The sequence below is a fragment of the Nyctereutes procyonoides genome, unplaced genomic scaffold (genome assembly GCF_905146905.1).
Source record: "Nyctereutes procyonoides isolate TBG_1078 unplaced genomic scaffold, NYPRO_anot_genome, whole genome shotgun sequence".
Classification (NCBI taxonomy): Eukaryota; Metazoa; Chordata; class Mammalia; order Carnivora; family Canidae; genus Nyctereutes; species Nyctereutes procyonoides.
This window is the reverse complement of record NW_026575125.1, coordinates 64,060-83,074: the sequence shown is the minus strand read 5'-3', so window position 1 is coordinate 83,074 and position 19,015 is coordinate 64,060. Positions and strand designations below refer to the sequence as shown.

Genomic DNA, 19,015 nt, shown 5'->3' with positions numbered 1-19,015 from the left:
TCTGCCTTCGGCTCAGGTCATGACCCCGGGCTCGGGGATCCAGGCCCGCCCCCCCTCCCCCAGTCTGCCTCTGGTTCGGCCCCTGCCCAGTCGTGCTGTCACCCTGTCAATCACATAAATAACAACTTTAAAAAAATGTTTCATCTGGTCTTTCTTTTTAAAAATATTTTATTTATTTATTCATAAGAGAGACAGCGAGAGAGAGACAGAGAGACAGAGGGAGAAGCAGGCTCCACGCAGGGAGCCCGAGGTGGGACTTGATCCCAGGACCCTGGGGTCACGCCCTGGGCAGAAGGAGGACACTAAAGCAGAGCCACCCGGGGGTCCCCTCATCCAGTGTTTTAATTAACAATAAAGTGGCCGACAGTGATTTCTGAACAAAGTGCATGACCCGGAGAAAGTGCTGGGCCAACGGGGGGCTTGTACACCCCCCCCCGGGGCGCATTTCCGAGGTGCCTCAGCCCGAAGAAAAACGTAATTATTCACGTTTCCCAAGCGAAGGGGGTGCACCCACCTCCGGGGCCACAGGGAAAGCCCGTTTTGGGGCAAGCAGCAGAAAGTCGCTTGAGCCCCGAGTTTCCGTGGACAAGGCGCGTCGGCACAGCGCACACGGGTGAGGGCCGTGCGGCGACCTGGGGGCGGCGGCTGGGGCCCCAGGCACCCGCCCACGGGGCGCCCCCGCCACCCGGTCCCGCGTGTTTGTGGCCGCCCAGCCGCGAGCGGCCGCCCGCCCCGCCTTGCCAGCCCCGGGCCTTAGCTCGAGCGTCCGCGTCGCGCTTCGGCGGTTCCCGCCCACGTGCGTCCCGGGGCCGTATTCGCCGCGTCCCCGCGGGGCTCCGGGCACCACGCGCGCTGAGCGTTCGGTCGGGGTCGGGGTCGGCGGAAGCTCGTTCTGCTGAGGGCGCGCGGGTCTCGCGGGGACCGAACTGCTCGCCCGCTGCTGCAGCCTGAACCTCTCGTTCCTTCGCACTCGGGAACGGAAGGTTCGGGGACTCGCGCCCTGCGGCTCCACACGGCGGGCCCGCGGGGCGCTGCTCAGGGGCCGCCCGGCTGCGTGGGAGACGGTGCTCGCTCCCGGGGACCTTGTCCGCGTGGGCGTCGGCAACGCGGTCGGGGCGTGTCCGCGGGCGTGCGGGGCCCAACGGGCGTGGGGGCGCAGCGAGCAGGGAGGCCGCGTCCTCGGCCCTGCGAGAGACGGGCACGCGCCGACGGACGGACGGACGGATGGACGGACGCCCAGAGCTGGGGGGGCGGGGGACGCGGTCGCCCCTCACGGGTGTCCCCGCCGCGCACGGGCCAGCGGGCAGCGGGCGGGAGGCCTCCGGGACGGGGCGGCGGGGGCTGCGCTCCCTCCGGCGGCCCGCGACGGCCCCGCGGCCCCAGGGAGCCCAGCGCGGCCCCAGGGAGCCCAGCGCGGCGGGCAGCACAGGCCCCACGGCCCCGGAGCGGGCGCTGCTCTCCCCGCTGCACGGCCTCCCCCGTGGGACCGCACCCGACTGTCCCGCGACCACGGGCGCCGCCGGCTGCCGCTCTCCGAGGCCCAGCACAGGCGACACCCGCGGCCACCCCACGGTCCCCTCGGCAGGCGCGCTCCGCCCGCCGGGGCCGCCGCCAGCCGGGGACGCCCACGGGCCGTGAGGCGGGCGCCCGAGGCCGGCGCAGGACGGGACGCCGCAGGCAGGACGACGCGTCAGCGGCGCAGCAGCTTCGCGTTGAGCCCGACGACGTCGCCCACGAACGAGTCCGCCCCGACGAAGTCTCCCGCGATGACGTTGGTGCAGCGCGCACCCGGCCCGGGGCACTGCTCCCGCACCCACGCGCGCAGGCACGGCAGGCGGGGCAGCGTCATCTTCCGCAGGGACTCGCACGGGTGGCCGAGCACATACGCCAGGTTCTCCGTCAGGTTGATGCCCGCCACGAACAGCCCGCCTGCAACGGGAGGACACGGGCGCTGCGGGGCCGCCTCGGCTGCCCGCCGCCGCCGCTCCGCCCACCCGTCCCCGCGGGCTCGGGCTCCCTGCAGCGCGACTCCCAGCAGCGCAGGAAGCACGCGCGTCCGCGTCAGGCCGGCTCTCCCGCCACCCCACAGCCGCCCAGAGTCACGTCCCGACCGGACCCCGCGTGGTGGGCGGAGCCGCGTCCCCAGGGTCGTCCCGTCCCGACCCCGCGTGGTGGGCAGACTCATGCCCCAGGGTCATCCCCGTCGTGACCCCGCGTGGTGGGCGGGGTCATGCCCCAGGGTCATCCCCGTCCTGACCCCGCGTGGTGGGCAGACTCATGCCCCAGGGTCATCCCCGTCCCGACCCCCATGTGGTGGGCAGACTCATGCCCCAGGGTCATCCCCGTCCTGACCCCCATGTGGTGGGCAGACTCATGCCCCAGGATCATCCCCGTCCTGACCCCCACGTGGTGGGCGGAGTCGCGTCCCCAGGGTCATCCCCGTCCTGACCCCACGTGGTGGGCGCAGTCATGCCCCAGGGTCATCCCCGTCCTGACCCCCACGTGGTGGGCAGACTCATGCCCCAGGGTCATCCCCGTCCTGACCCCGCGTGGTGGGCGGAGCCGCGTCCCCAGGGTCATCCCCGTCCTGACCCCACGTGGTGGGCGCAGTCATGCCCCAGGGTCATCCCCGTCCTGACCCCCACGTGGTGGGCGCAGTCATGCCCCAGGGTCATCCCCGTCCTGACCCCACGTGGTGGGCGGAGTCGCGTCCCCAGGGTCATCCCCGTCCTGACCCCCACGTGGTGGGCGGGGTCCCACCGTAAGGAGAGGAGGCACGGGCGGATTGGAACACGGAGGGGACGTCCTGTGTGACGGCCGAATCAGGAGGGGCCACAGGACACGGTGCTCCCCGGGGCCTGCACAGGCCGCCGGCCTTGCCAACGCCCTGGCTTTGGTGGGACCCACGCAGCTTACACTTCCACCCTGAACCCTGGCTCGTGTCCACCCGGAGCACGTGACAACACGGTGGGCGCCGCACAGCGAGGGCCCAGGCTCAGCCGGGGTCGGGGCAGAACCGTGCCGCAGTCGCAACCCTCAGGTTTCAGCCACGTGCGCCTGCTCCCCAGCATGCATCAAAGCTGCGCCCCACAACGGACCCCAAACAAGCAAAGAAGCCGGAGGCCAGGACAGCGGCGGGGGGAAAACCCGGCAGCCTTCCATGGAGGAGCGCCCGGAGTGGCGCCGCAAGCACCGGCAAAGCTCGCCGCGGGCACCGCCTCCGCCACGGTGTCTGCGGTGGCCGCTCAGCTGGCGCCGCCCGCCCTGTCGCTTTCAGACATTGTCATCGGGACGCGGGGGGCTCAGCGCTGGGGCATCTGCCTTCGGCCCGGGGCGGGACCCCGGGTCCGGGATCGAGTCCCGCGTCGGGCACCCCGCGGGGAGCCTGCTTCTCCCTCTGCCTGGTCTCTGCCTCTCTCCGGCTCTTGTGAATAAATGGATAAAATCTTAAAAAGAAAAAATCATCCTGGAAGGCGGCTGCTCAGGGAACCGCCCGCCGTGCCGGGTGGGACACAGGACGGCGCCGCATCCCCGCGACTGGCGCATCACATGAGGCAGAGCGCAGGCCCGGAGCCCCGTGGGCACCGGCAGAGCCACGCACCCTGCACCCACGCACCCACGCGCCCACGCACGTGAAGTGCTACCCGCAGACCGCACACGCGGGAAGTCCCCCACCTTGGAGCCGGGGCCCACAAAGCCTAGACGCCCAGCACAGCTGCAAAGCGGGGATGCCCGTAGCACGTGTGCCAGGAAACGGCTGGTTTCTTTACCGAAGCAGCACAAGCCCTCAGGGCACGGGGACAGCCTGGGCGGGGGTGGACACCACGTGCCGCCGGAATCGATGCCACGTGTGAGTACACGTACGTTCACGAGCATAGGGGTCACGTGGATATGTGCGTGTCTGTCTATGCTCACCTGTGCGTGGGCCTGCGTGCACACATACACGCGTGTGCACGCCCATACGTGACTTCATACCTACGTGTACACGCACAGGAGATTCCCGAGGCCTACACCCCTCTCCTAAACGCGGAAGCGACCCTGTGAGTGGCAGCGCGGGTGACGGGGCAGGGTGGCATCTGCCGTGTGGCCGCGCATGGCTCACCTGGGCGGCCGCAGCTCTTCATGCGCTCGAGGTAGCGGATGAGCTCCTGAGCCTTCACCTGGTCGCCCCACCAGTACGGGATCCCGGGCCACAGCTCCGCGTGGCGGCTCACGACGCTCGCCTCCTCGTAGGACACGATGACCTGCTGGCCGCGCGCCCACAGCTGCCTCAGGGTGGGCACCTCCTGGAGGGACAGGGGGGCGGGGCACGTGAGGGACCCCGAGGGGGGGGCGGGGCGCGTGAGGGACCCCGAGGGGGGCGGGGCACGTGAGGGACCCCGGGGGGGGGGCGGGGCACGTGAGGGACCCCGGGGGAGGGGCGGGGCGCGTGAGGGACCCCGAGGGGGGCGGGGCACGTGAGGGACCCCGGTGGGGGCGGGGCGCGTGAGGGACCCCTGGGCGGGGCGTGGCGCGTGAGGGACCCCGGGGGGCGGGGGGCGGGGCGCGTGAGGGACCCCGAGGGGGGGGCAGGGCGCGTGAGGGACCCCGGGGGGGCGGGGCGCGTGAGGGACCCCGAGGGGGGGGCGGGGCGCGTGAGGGACCCCAGGGCGGGGCGGGGCGTGTGAGGGACCCCGAGGGGGGCAGGGCACGTGAGGGACCCCGGGGGGGGCGTGGCGCGTGAGGGACCCCGGGGGGTGGGGGGCGGGGCGCGTGAGGGACCCCGGGGGGGGCGGGGCGCGTGAGGACCCCGAGGGGGGGGCGGGGCACGTGAGGGACCCCGGGGGGGGGGGCGGGGCACGTGAGGGACCCCGGGGAGGGGCGGGGCGCGTGAGGGACCCCGAGGGGGGCGGGGCACGTGAGGGACCCCGGGGGGGGGGGGGGCGGGGCGCGTGAGGGACCCCTGGGCGGGGCGTGGCGCGTGAGGGACCTCGGGGGCGGGGGCGGGGCGCGTGAGGGACCCCGAGGGGGGGGCAGGGCGCGTGAGGGACCCCGGGGGGGGCGGGGCGCGTGAGGGACCCCGAGGGGGGGCGGGGCGCGTGAGGGACCCCAGGGCGGGGCGGGGCGTGTGAGGGACCCCGAGGGGGGCAGGGCACGTGAGGGACCCCGGGGGGGGCGTGGCGCGTGAGGGACCCCGGGGGGTGGGGGCGGGGCGCGTGAGGGACCCCGGGGGGGGCGGGGCGCGTGAGGGACCCCGAGGGGGGGGCGGGGCGCGTGAGGGACCCCGGGGCGCGTGAGGGACCCCGAGGGGGGCAGGGCACGTGAGGGACCCCGGGGGGGGGGCGGGGCGCGTGAGGGACCCCGAGGCGGAGGGCGGGGCGCTGAGGGGGTGATGCGTCATTGTTGGGGAGCTTTACTGCTGCAAGCTGGGCAGTGCTGTCGGGGTGAGCGAGGCCAGGGCCGCCTGCCCGAGACACTGTGGCTCTGCAGGATTAGGGGCTCGGGCACTAGTCCCATCGCCCGCCCCCTGAGCCCACGCTGAGCCCTGTGACAACTGGCAGAGCGACGGGCACAGGGAAGGTCACTGTCACTCCGTGATTCCCTGCCCAAGGAGCGCGTCTCCTCCTCGCGGCCTGAACCTCGACTCCCACCTGCTCTGTCTCCCTCTGAGGTCCCCGCCGGAGACTCATGACGCGGCGTGTCCCGGGGCAGCGTCTCCGCCACGAGGCCCCCGGGTCCCCGAGCACCCGCCCCGGGGTCTCGGCGGCCCTATCCCGGCGCTGGCCCAGAGGACGAGGCCCGCGGGGCTTCCTCCCCGCTACAGGGGAGGAACCCAGAGGTGCAAACTGGACCCAGGATGGACCTGCGGGCAGTGTTTGGGGTTCCTGAGCATTAAGGGAGGCCTTTCTCCTGCCGACCCCCAGGACATGACTCTCTGGAGGTGGGGTCTTTAAGGGGATACCAAAGATTCCAATGAGGTCGGGAGGGTAGGCCCTGACCCCGTAGCCTGGGGTCCTTCCGGGAAGAGGCCATGGGGACACAGACACGCACAGAACCACGCGAGGATGCGGGAGAGGCCACAGGGCCACCGGCCCCCTCAGCAGCTGCCAGCTGCCGCATCGCATGTGGCAGGGGCTGCGGGCACATGCAGCGTGCTCGGGGCATCGAGTCACCAAGGCGACCTGGAAGCAGGCGCTACAGGTCACCAAGGTGCCAGAGAAGCAGCCTGCACTGTCCCACCAGCGCACGTGCCGCCACCGGGCTGCCCCTTGCCGGGAGGGCAGGGTCCTCGTCCTTCGGGGCTTCTGCGGACACACGAGCACCTCACCCGCCCCACCCCGCCTGAGCATCGCGCTCAGCACGACCAAGCGAACAGGGAAGTCTCCTGTCATGATCCTGCCTCTCCAGCCCCGCCACGGGGCTTCTTACCCCTCGGGGACACAGCATGTCCCCAAAGATGTTCTTGATGCAGGCCACCAGGTACTCATGCAGGTCCTCCGTCATGCCCTCGAAGTTCCTGCACGCCAGGATGACGACCTCCCGGGGGTGGCTCTCCAGCCACTCTGAGATCTCCGTGAGCGTGTCCTGCGCAGGGGAGGGGGCTCATTCAGACCGTCCCCAGAGAGGCCAGGGGTTAGGGACGCACCGGCCGCTCCAAGGGGCTTCTCCAAACAGAGCTCCTGGACAGATGGCCCAGGTCCTGCACCAACAGACACCCCTCAGACGCAGCCGCGCCGAAGCCACATGCTCCGGGGCACGAGCATCCACCTGCTGCACTTGTGCATGCGTGTGACCAAGTGTGTGCATGCTCACGCTAGAGGGCACCGCGTGTGCAAGAGCCAGGCCGCATCAACATCCCATAAGGGGCGTGCGGAGTGAGGTCCCGGGATGGTCTCCCGGCCCCAAACGCCCTGAGGCCTCGCTGGGGGACACGGGGTGCCCAGGGCAGGCATGAACGTGACGGGGACGCCTCATATTGACTTCAGAGTGCCCCGCGCAGCGCCTGGAGGGGACTGGAGCGCCTTGAACCAGGCGGGAAGACAGGGCGCCCCACGTCTGCAGAATCTGGGAGGCCCGGGGGTGTGGGTGCCGGGTCACACGTGCACCCTGCCCAAGAGTTCTGGAGGCCGGCCTTCTCCCATCCGGAGCGGACACGGGTGTGGTCGGGGAGGCCCCCCAGCCGTCCGCCCTCGCACACGCACCTCCACCAGCACGGTCGTGTACACCATGTGCACGAAGTGTAGGTTCTTCTCAGAGCCAACGAGCATGTGCGCGATCCGCAGGTCCAGGTACCGCACCCCCGTGTCCAGCTGCTCCGTGACGTTCAGCACCTGTGCACAAAGGTCCTCGTCTCTGCTGGGGGCCGTGTGGCCCCCACCTCGGCTGGCTCACTGCCCCCGTATCGGGGCTCGGAGTTGGTGTGGAGATGCCCACACGTGGGCCTGCATTTGATGTGGAGTGGGTAGGTATTGACGCCTGCCTGGGCTCGGGACGCCGCTGGGGCCACGCATTTGGGAACGTGCTTCCTGGCGACACTGGGCACATCCAGCCCCAGATGGAGGCTGCAAGGTCCCATCCTGCGGTAAACGGCCCCTCGGCCCTATACCGGCCTCTGGACCTCCCTGCTGGGCCCTGTCTCCCCCTCTTCCAGGGCAGCCACCAGGAAGGACCCTGTCTGGGTGCCTGGCTCCAGGGAGCCTCGCTGCGACCCTGTGGGGGGGGAGAGGGGAGAGCAGGATGCTCCAGGAGAGTCACATATCCTGAGCACTGTCCCCACCCCACCACCAGCACTAGGACTGGCAGGAAGGGGTCCGCAGAGCGTAAATGGGACGGCTGGACCCTTGCAGGCAACACCATAATGGAAAAAGCAGGAATTTACAGGAGAGTCATACCTATACCCTGGGTAGCCGCACGGGGAGCTCGCACCCCTCCTGCTGGTCCTCCATTGACAGCTGGGGGGGCGTGGCAGAGAGGCCTGTGTGCACGGGGGCCGCACCCCAGCGCCTGCACACGCACAGTCCGTGCTGACCCACCAGCCCTGTCGCCAGCATCCCCACACACCCGCGTACACAATGTGGACCTCTCGTGGCCCACGTCACAGTGGGCCTGGTGCTAAGGGTCCCCAGCACTGCGGGCCCCCAGGACCCCATGACCTAGCACTACAGGTAGGCCGCACTGAACCGGCTCATCTCTCTCGCAGGGCTGGGGTGTCGCAGGAGGCGGGAATGCGGTCTTTCCACATTCCAGGCCCTCCTAACCCCGAGGGACTGGAGTTCCAGGAAGAGCAATTGGGAAGGACAGAGCCGGAGCTGGGGCCCGCCACCACAGAGTCTCCAGCACCGCGTGGGAGACCTGAGCACACAGACCCCGACCCTGAGGGGCCTAACCCTGAGGGCCGGGCTGCTCCCCAGGGGGGCCCTGCGGGGGAGTCAGCACCTGGGCCCAGGCCAGCACCCCCACCATACAGGCTGTCTAAAGCCTTGCAGGGCGCAGCCCCACTGCAGCTGGGTGCCCCCCACATGGACGGCCCATGTCACCCTGACCTTCCTTTGCATATCCCCATGAGAACTCCCCCCGAGCACCCAGACCTTCCTGTGCATGCCCCCCATGAGGACCCCCCAAGTCACCCTGACCTTCCTCTGCACATCCCCCATGAGGAACCCACAGGTCACCCTGACCTTCCTCTGCACATCCCCCATGAGGACCCCCGGGTCACCCTGACCTTCCTCTGCACATCCCCCATGAGGACCCCCGGGTCACCCTGACCTTCCTCTGCACATCCCCCATGAGGACCCCCGGGTCACCCTGACCTTCCTCTGCACATCCCCCATGAGGACTCCACAGGTAACTGCACAGCAGTTACCCCCCCCCCCCCGCCACAGTCACTGTGACTCTCCCTACACACCTGGTGGCCCCCCGGAGAGAAGGGACCAGCAGGAGGAGGGAGCAAACCCCAGTCGGTAAGGACGGGCTCTTCCCTCCTGGGCGTGAGGGTGAGGACGGGTTGGCTGCGCCCGCCTCCTCCGCGGCATTTACTGAATAAACCCATCGTTGCGGGTCCTTTCTCTTGCTTTGCACGTGGGTGCACGTCTGCAACAGGCCTCTTCACACGTGCACAGCTCGGGGGTGTGGTTTCTCGCGACCTGGCGGCTCTGAAAGGTGACCCGGAGGGAGGACACAGCGCCGGCCTCCGCAGGGAGGACGGGCCTCGAGCCCCGGCTGCCTCCACAGGCAGACCGCCAGGTCTCACAGGCAGGGCCCTGGGGTGCTGTGTGTGCGGGGTGGGCCCGGGGCCGGGCTCAGAGCCCCCGCACACACACAGGGGTGAGGGCGCCTGCCCAGCCGGAGGACAGCGGTCGGGCCTGCTGCTGAGCCTACCTGGGTGGTGGACCACTTGAGCACCAGGGGGCGGTGACACACGGCAGCACCTTGTCCAGAAGCTGCAGCAGCCGGGACTGGGTGTGGGAAATGGGCGAGTTCTTGTTCAGGCAGTAGGTCATGGTGTCGTGGCTCCCTGCAAGCAGACCCGAGGGGACGTCTCACCCGGGAGCCTCTTCCTGAGCCGTGTGGTGCGACCTGCACGTGCACAGCACGCCCAGCCCTTGGCGTGGGCCGTGGCCCTGCACACACGCCCACCCGGATCCTGTGGACGGGGCCTGGGTATGTGGAGCCTCATCCAGGACCAGGGGAACCCAAACTCCGGGGCCTCGTGTCCCTATAAGCAGCAGACAAGGAGACACAGACACACACGGCAGAAGCCACAAGACAGGCGTCCCCATCCCCGGGAGGGGAAAACCAGAGGTCACTGCCAGGTCAGCCCTGTGCAAACCATGTCGTCGCCCCACACGCCCAGGACGTGCTCCCCTGACCGGGAAGAAACACCCTCACATTCATACACACTAAAAAACCTGAGGGTTTTCCAGAAAATTTCAAAAAACAAGAGGAAAAAAGGGGGATTTTTTTCTATGAGGTGCTAAAGTACGTGTGCTACGCGTGGACGTGCTGCGTGCAAAACTAAGCCTGCCACGATCGCTCAGACGTGGTGTCGCAGACCGCAGACTCGGATTGCAATACTGCGTTCACACCGGGGCGCGTGGTACGGACCTGAGGGACTGTCAGCAGGCGCCCTGGTCAGCGGGCCACGCGGGAACGGTACACATCCGGGGCCCTGGGGCCTGTTCCCCGCCCAATGCGCCCCGCGGTGCTTGCAGATCGGGGTGACCAAGGAAGGCATACAGCCCTCTGGGCCACGTGGTCAGCGTCGCTGAGGGTGGCCCTAACCCGAGACCTGTGCAGGACAGACCGACAGACCCAACTTCCCAAAGAAAAGCTGACCTTCCCTTGGGGCGCCTGCGTGGCTCAGCGGCTTGAGCATCCGCCTCTTGATTTCGGCTCCGGTCACGGTCTCAGGGTCATGAGCTCGAGCCCCGTGTGGGGCTCCCTGCCCAGGGCAAGTCTGCTTGAGGTTCTCTCTCCGTCTGCCCCTCCCTCCCCCCCCCCCACTGTCTCTCAAATAAACACATATTTCTGTTTGTTTTCCCAGGACCTGGGCAGCTCTGAATGCGACCCGGAAGGAGAACACGCTGCTGGCCTCCCCAGTGAGGGGGAAAAAATGGACTTTTCCTTGATGTGGAAACTTAAAAGATAGAAATGACACAGTATCAGATGCTGTGGGTGTCCCTGTGGTCAGTGGACTAATGTCCTAAAGGTGTCCCCGGGACACACATGTCCAAACGCCACACGGCGGACAGAATGTGAAATCCAACCTCCCCCTAGCTCGGGAGACCCGACATCTGAGCTCCGGCGGGGCAGGACCCTTGAGATCCAGGGGCTCTGGGGAGGGTTCCTCCTGCCTCTTCAGGAGTCTGGGGCCCCAGGCGTCCCCGGGCTAGAGGCCACATCCCCCCCGTCTCTGCCTCCGTCCTCACGGGGCTCCTCCTCTGCGTCTGTGTCTCCTCCTCTGTCTCTTACAAGGACCCCTGTCGTTGGACGTAGGGCCACCTGGTCCAGGACGAGCTCAGCTCAGATCTGTGCTCAGCGGGGAGTCTGCTTGGGATTCTCTGTCTCCCTCTGCCTATGCCCCCCGCCCTCTAAGATAAATAAATAAATTTTTAATAAAAGTGATAAAGTTCCCAAAGAAAGACACAGCTGTATGTGAAAATGTGAATAAATCTCAAAAACTGTAAACATGTATCCAGGTGAGAAATCTGCCTATTTCTGCAGGAGGAATTCCAGATCCTGCACGTCCACAGACGTGGACACACGTGGTGTGATCCACTACACGCTTCTTTTCTGCAAAAACCGAAGGCTGCAGCACCCACATGCTCATCAGTGTGGGCCTGTAGCCACTGGTCCTGGGGCCACCGGAGCCACAAGGGCCTGACTCAGGGCCGCCAGGTCCTTGGACCGGAAAGTCCCCAGAGCTCAGTGTGACCTCCTTGTGGGTCGACCTCTGGACCCTCCAGGCCCCAAGTGCAGAGGACACTGAGCTCGTGGCTGACGGGGCATGAGGGATGCAGCCACAAGAAGCCAGCAGGTTCCCTACACGAGTGACAGGCTGGCAGGGGGGCGTGATCCCGAATCCCTATGCTGTCAGGTTCCCGCGGAGCCACGTGCCCCGGGGATGTGCAGGTGCCTGCCAGGCTTGCATCATAACAAAGGAGATGGAGAAGAGAAGACACTCACATGGTGTGTGTGTGTGCACGTGTGCTCGAGTGTGCATGTGTACACGTGTGTACATGTTTATGTGTGCCTGTACTATGTGTGTGCATGTGTGTGTGGATCGGTGCCTGCATTGTGTGTGTCCGTGTGTGTATGTGCCATGTACTGTGTACATGGATCTGTGTACACACCTGTGTTGTGGGTGTGCATGTGTGTATGTGCCTGTATTGTGTGCACACATGTGCATGTGCATCTGTGCCTGCATCGTGTGTGTCTGTGTGTGTATGTGCCTGTATCATGTACATGGATCTGTGTATGCACCTGTGTTGTGGGTGTGCATGTGTGTTATGTGCCTGTATTATGTGTGTGTCTGTGTGTATATGTGCCTGTACCATGTGCATGCCTGTGTGCATGCACACCTGTCTCCCTATATTGTGCGTATCCATGTGTGCACTTTGCGTGCTTTCCTGCACACCCAGACCATCCCCCGCCGGCAGCGTCCCAGCAGGGGACACAGAGGCCCTCACCTGGGATGGACAGGTGGTGCAGGGGCACATCCCAGAGCAGGGGGCACAGCGCCGACATCCAGTCTGCATTTGTGGTGCATGGCAGGCTCTGGAAGCTGCCGGAAGCGCTCAGCTGTCCGCCCATCGGGGCCACCCTGCGTGACCTGAGGACGGAAGGGAAGGTTTGCAGACATAAACCAAGGGGACCCAGAGCTGCCTCCAGAGCAGCCCCTGCTCCCGTCATGCTAATCCCCCCCACTCCCTTCCCGGGTCTGTGGGGGCAGGTCCTCCATCCGGGGGGGACGCCTTGAGGGCCCAGGTCAGCACCCCACACTCTGTCTCCCTCTGATAGGGTGCAGGGAATGTGGTGCGTGGAGTCCCAGACAGGGCCCCACTGAAGCCCACACAGTCCCCCGGAAGCACGGGAGACGCCGGGCTGGGGATGGCAGGGAGCCCTCCGGTCCTTAACCTGTGGCTCTGGCCACTGCCTCCTGAGCCCCTGCCAGGAGCATGCCCGACCCCGCAGGGCAGCGGACCCTCAAGATTAGCACACGTGTGGGCGTGTGACATCATTTACAGAGGAAAGGGAGCCCCAAGACGTGTGCACAGTGCTCCCTGGCCAGGGGGCGAGACCGGGGGGTCCCCTGCTGCTAAAGCCACACGCCTGCCCCCCCACAGCCTGGCATCCTCACCTGCCACCTGTACCCAAGGGACACCATCAGGGGCTGAGCCATGTCCCCAGCCCCGAGGTGGCACGTTCCGGTCACCCTGCAGGAGCCTGTCCTGGGCTGAGCCGTGTGCCCCCCAGCAGATCCCTGGCTGCAGCCCTGGGGCGTAGGAAGGGTTCCGAGCAGAAACACCAGACGTGAGAACCAGGCCCATGTCGACCACGCGGCATTTGGCCACCATGCCGTCACCCCCACCCACGCGTGGGAAGGCCGAGTCCCCTCTGGTGTGCGTGTGCCCCTTGCCCCTGGGCAGCTCTTGGTGCTCTGTGTGCACAGCGCATGGGCTCAGAATTTGCCTCCCTGAAATAGGCCACTTTGCCATCAGGATTATTCTGAGCTGAAGGCGACTGAGAAACCACAGCGACCCGGGAGCTCCGAGCTGTCCCCTCTGCCTGAAACCAGGTGGTAATTCCCGGCTCCGTCCCCGGCCCTGGCTCCAGCCCCGACATTTGCAGTAGAGAAGTGACGCTTCCCTCCCGGACATTCCCCCCAACGTCTACCTTCTCACAAGTCACTGTCCTGACGCCCCGGCCCCCTTCCTCCGCGGTGTCACCCAGGGTCCCCACAGGGGTGTCCCCGCTCGCTGAGAAGGCGGGCAAGCCGGGGTGGCCTCCGTGAATCCTCCTCCCCTGCGAGGCCTCGCACGGAGCTGACCTTTTCTCCTGTGCGTCTTTGGTCATTTTGTTTATTTCTTTGTTAGTTTTCAAAATAAGCCTGATGCGCAACGTGGGGCCCAAACTCGCAAGCCCGAGATCACGCGCTGCACGTTCCACCCACGGAACCAGCCACAGCCTCCTGGTTTTTGTCGTTTTCATTTGCAGGTGGCGTCCCCAAGCCTGGGAGCGCACAATCTCCCTGTCTACTCCGCGGCCAGGGCACCGAGAGCCGGTAGCGCTGAGCACCCGTCCTCTCCCGATCCGTAAGGGGGTCCTTGAGAGGCTCTCCGAGCACCCCTGCACCCATCTTCCCTCGTGGTGTGTCCCAGGGCTCAGCTCGCTCTCAGGCTCAGCGGTGTTCCTGCAGGAGAGCGTGTGGGACCCCACAGCTCCTGGGGGCACTGACGTTCATGCAGCAGGTGTCCAGGGGCAGGGCTGGGCTGCGCCCCCAACCCCACAGGAACAAATCCTCGAGGTGCACCCGGGGCCACATGCCTCCGTGTCTGGAATGCAGGCGGACCGGGAATTGTGTAAGCGAGTCCTCAGCACTGCTGGTGTGCGCGGACCTCCCCTGGGCTGTGCTCGGCCCCAGGAGGCCACCGCCCGAGTCCTTGATAGGAGAACGGGGGCGGGGCCGCGACTGGGGTCCCCAAGGGGCGGGGCCTTCACGCCCCTCGCAGCCGAGGCCAGCCCAGGCCCAGTCCTCCGCGGAGGGCCAGACGGGAGCGACAGCACAGTCCGCGGCGGGACACCAGTGCCTGCGTAAAGGGGATAGCAAACGTCCACCGGCGGAGGCCCCTCTGTGGTCCCCTGGGGGAGGTCCCGGAGCCCCCGCGCCCTCCCTCCGCGCCCCTGGAAGAGGTCCCGATGCCCCGCGCTCTCCCTCCGCGCCCCTGGGAGAGGTCCCGATGCCCCCGCGCCCTCCCTCCGCGCCCCTGGGAGAGGTCCCGATGCCCCCGCGCCCTCCCTCCGCGCCCCTGGGAGAGGTCCCGATGCCCCCGCGCCCTCCCTCCGCGCGCCTGGAAGAGGTCCCCGGTGCCCCCGCGCCCTCCGTGGTCCCCTGGGGGAGGTTCCGGTGTCCCCGCGCCCTCCCTCCGCCGCCCTGGGAGAGGTCCCGGTGCACCTGTAGCCCCAGGCAGGCCCACCGGCAGGTCCATACTCAGCCGTCACCCCCGCCCCCCCGCGGGAGCCAGGCAGGGCTTAGGGAGCCCTGGAGCGTGTGTGTGGACGGGGATTGCACAAAACTGGAGTGCATGCGGGCTTGCAGGCGCCCAAGCCCAGGCAGGTGACACAGCCGAGCCTCCCACCTGTGAGCCTGCAGGGACGCTGCCCGTCCCCACGTGGCACATCTGTGGGCGGTGACTGGCACCCCGTGACGCTCAGGAAATAGCTCGTAGGTGAACTAAGCGACTTGCCAGCCACCGGCATTCCGTCCTCACCGGGCTCCCCAGCGCTCCCTGCCCGCCCAGACGCGGTGCCCCACCACCTGAGGACCAGACCGGCGGTGGCAACCCCGGGCGCCAACATCCCTTCACCTGCCAGGCAGCAGGGTCGGTGTCCAGGGCACCTGCCACCATCAGGACCCTGTAGCCACAGCCTGGGCGTCCGGCTCAGCTCTGACCCCAGCACCCTGCCACCCTCCCCGCGAGTCTGCAGGGGACACTCTGGTGGCCCTTCCCGCTGCACCTCCCGCGGGTCGGAGGAGTGGCCCCAGTGCCCACACCCCAGGCTGGGACCCCCTCAGCCTGCTGTCCCCATGGCCCCCCACCGGCCAGCCCAGAGGCACTCACCACAGTCTCTCCCAACAGAGTTTCTGGCAGAGATTCCCTCCTCTTGCCACTGCCGCTCAAGCACTTCCTAAAACTGCTCTCTGCCAGGCCATTGGTCGCCGGGAGCACCACCCCGAGGGGAGGAGGAGCTGCCTCCTAGAGCTCCTCTCTCCGCCCCCTGGACAGGGCAGCAGCCTGCAACCCCCAGGCCCAGAGCAGGAGCCCCCCCCCCCGGGCCGGCGCTGGCCCACGGCCAAGGTCCTCACAGCCCCAGGCTGCAGGGACCATGTCTAACGGGGCTGGAGGACGTCCTGAGTATGACCGTGGGGTCAGGGGTCAGAGGACAGGGAGAGGAGGGCACCCTGAGTGCAACCACCGTGGTCAGTGGTCAGGGAACAGGAGGGTGTCCTCACGGTGTCCTGAGTGTGACCGCGGGGTCAGTGGAGAGGACGTGGGGACAGGAGGACGTCCTGAGCGTGAGCACGGGGCCAGCAGCCGTGGGACGGGGCGGGGGCGGGAGGACGAGCCCTGGCTGCGTTCTGCTGCTGTCACTCTGGAGCCCGGGGCCACAGCAAACAGGACTTTCATCAGAGCTCCGCTGGCCTCACAGCCTCAGCGCCCAGTGCCTGTAACCTCTGAGCCCCTGGTCGGCAAAGTGACCGTGTCCTCCACTGAAGTGTCCGGCCCTCTAGCCTGAGTGGCCCTTGTCCCGGGCCTGACCAGGGCATGTGGCCTCCTGGAGGAGGCAGATTCCCCAGGGCACACCTGGAGCCAGCCCCCTGCCCTGATGCTGACCTCAGGTGACTGGGAGCCCAGCAGGTGGGACCCGGGTCTCCCCCCAACCCTGCCCCGGCTGCCCGCCCACCCCACCCCTGTTCATGGCACACTCAGCAAATGTGCCTCGTGCAGGTGTGTGCATGCCTGCCAGAGACCCACAGGGACCCAGCAGGGACACAGGACACAGGTGCAGGGTGGCTCAGAGGGCCGGCCCAGGGCGGGGTGGGACCTTGGCCCGTGGCCTTGCTCTGTCCTGGTCCTGGTACCCTCACCCTGGAGTCCTTGATGGCTGCAGGCGCCGTGGGGTCTCATGGGGACACGGCTCAGAGGTCATCATAGCCCAGTGGCTTCTCCTCCCTCGCCTCCCCTTTCCTCCCCCCCTCCCTCCCCCTTCCCCCCTCCTCCCTGTCCCTTCCTCTCTCAGTGGAGACCCAGCTCCCTGCCTGAAGCACCCTCCCCGGTCCCCTGACCTCTTAGCAGCCCAGGGCCCCACATGGAGCCTGTGAGCTGGGGCGGTGAGTTCTGGGGTTTGACAGTCAGCAGCTCTGGGCTCCCCGCCCCTGCAGAACAGACCCTCCCCCCCATCTGGGGGAACTTCCTGAGTCCCAGCCTTGTCCCAGGCAGCAGGACAGGGACTGTACCTCAGCCATCCCCAGAAGCTGCTGAGCCCAAGCAGGACATGGCCCTGAATGACCCAAGTGGTCGGGCTGTCCCGGGGCGGACTTGGGGACATGGGGAGGACGCCCCAGACAAGGACGCCCAGCCTCCTGGCTTTGCAGACAAAACAAGGGCCAGGACCCAAGGGATGCGGGGCTCTGGGAGCTGGGCAGGCTAGGGAACCCGCAGGGGCGGCCCTGCCCACACCTCAGTGAGCCCAGAGACCCACGGCAAACCTGACGCTGCACCCGGGGTCCTCCCCCCACTGAGGTGACCCTGCACCTGGTCCCCTCCCCCACCCACTGAGGCTGACCCTGCACCTGGGTCCCCACCCCCACCCACTGAGGCTGACCTACACCCCGGCCCCTCCCCCTCTGAGCTATGGGCACCTCCAGTTTCCTCCTGGATGTTGGGCACCTCATTCCTTTAGTCCCAGCGCTTTGTCAGTCCCCGAAGCCCCACCCACAATGAGTGTGTGGACAGGACCTGCGGCGCACCCTATAGGCAGTGGGGTCGTCTTCCCTGCACGGGTTGCTTGTGAGGGGCCAGCACTGTTGCTCAAAGAGCCTTCCTTTGTGGAGGACGATGGCCACCTCTTCCCAAGGACACCCCCAATCTCAGCACTGTGCTGTCACATTGGGGGCAAAGTATTAACATCAAGGCAGCTGAGTCTGTGGTGTGACCCCACTGCATGACGTCACCCCAGCCCTGTGACCTCCACTCTGTGACATCACCTCCACCCTGTGACATCACCCCCACCCCATGGCCCCACCCTGGACATCATTCCTACCCCATGATCCCATTCTGTGACATCACCCCTACCCTGTGAGCCTGGCCCCAGGAATGTGACCCCCACCCTGTGACATCACCCCACCCTGTGACATCACCCCTACCCTGTGAACCTGGCCCCTAGTACAGTGACCCCCACCCAGTGACCTCCACCCTCTGACATCACCCACCGTGTGACCCACACCGTGTGACATAACCTGACCCTGTGACCCCCACCCCATGATATCACCCCTACCCTGTGAGCCTGGCCCCCAGCACTGTGACCCCCACCCAGTGACATCACCTGACTCTGTGACCCCCACCCCATGACATCACCCCTACCCTGTGAGCCTGGCCCCAGGGATGTGACCCCCACCCAGCGACCCTCATCCCGTGACATCACCCCCACCCAGTGACCCCCACCCCGTGACATCACCCCACCCAGTGACGCCCACCCTGTGGCACATCACCCCACCCTGTGACCCCCACCCCGTTTTCTCTGGGCCCTGTGCTGGGAACAGGATGTACCTGGGGGTGAAGAGGTCTCAGGGTTGAAACTCTTCCCGGGGAAACACGACTCGTGTCCGGCACCAGGTCAGCAGGATTTTCTCTCCTTGGGTCGTTTTCCTGATTCTCACGGTTTCCAACAGGGACACAAACAAACACAAAAACCAAGGTTCTAAACACCTTTTACAGGTTTTCCATCAAATATTGTTTCTGTACCAATTCTTCAGGTAACAACTTATCCTTGAATTTCTGCGCGGGGGACCTACAGGCGGGGTCCTGGGGATCCTGGGAATCGCTGAGGGTCCACCCGGATGCAGGGACCTCCTTCCTCCTGTGGCCACCGCTCCGGACTCTCCAGTCAGATGCTGTCCCCTGTCCTCCCCACTGCTCTCCGGAGTTGTTGCCCTGTGTCCTCTCTGCTCCCTGAGGTCTCTCCCCCGTGTCCCCTCCTGCTCCTGAGGTCTCTCCCCCATGTCCCCTCCCACTCCCTGAGGTCAGTCCCCGTGTCCCCTCCTGCTCCCTGAGGTCTCTCCCCCATGTCCCCTCCCAGCTCCCTGAGGTCAGTCCCCGTGTCCCCTCCTGCTCCCTGAGGTCTCTCCCCCATGTCCCCTCCCGCTCCCTGAGGTCAGTCCCGTGTCCCCCTGCTCCGAGTCTCTCCCCTGTCCCTCCCACCCTGAGGTCAGTCCCCGTGTCCCCTCCTGCTCCCTGAGGTCTCTCCCCCATGTCCCCTCCCACTCCCTGAGGTCAGTCCCGTGTCCCCTCCCGCTCCCTGAGGTCAGTCCCCGTGTCCCCTCCTGCTCCCTGAGGTCTCTCCCCCATGTCCCCTCCCACTCCCTGAGGTCAGTCCCGTGTCCCCTCCTGCTCCCTGAGGTCAGTTCCCTGTGTCCCTGCCCGGGGTCTGTCCCTGTCCCCACACGTGGTCCCTGTGGCTTCTCCACAACCACAGCCCCTCCCAACCTTTCTCTGTGTTACCTCTCTAGCGGTGCTACCTCTCCTGCTCTGGTCAC

At 67.0% G+C, this 19,015-nt stretch overlaps 1 protein-coding gene across 1 annotated transcript; it reads right to left on the bottom strand.

Moving 5' to 3' along the window:
* Positions 1 to 150: 150 nt before the first annotated feature.
* On the bottom strand, positions 151 to 13,445 carry PLCXD1 (phosphatidylinositol specific phospholipase C X domain containing 1). Its single transcript, XM_055338569.1, is given in 8 exon segments — positions 151 to 1,929; positions 4,103 to 4,286; positions 6,409 to 6,564; positions 7,182 to 7,310; positions 9,358 to 9,392; positions 9,395 to 9,493; positions 12,168 to 12,310; positions 13,375 to 13,445. Coding segments are annotated over 7 exon segments (966 nt in total). The 5' UTR covers positions 12,292 to 12,310; positions 13,375 to 13,445; the 3' UTR covers positions 151 to 1,690.
* Between the last annotated feature and the right edge of the window lie 5,570 nt (positions 13,446 to 19,015).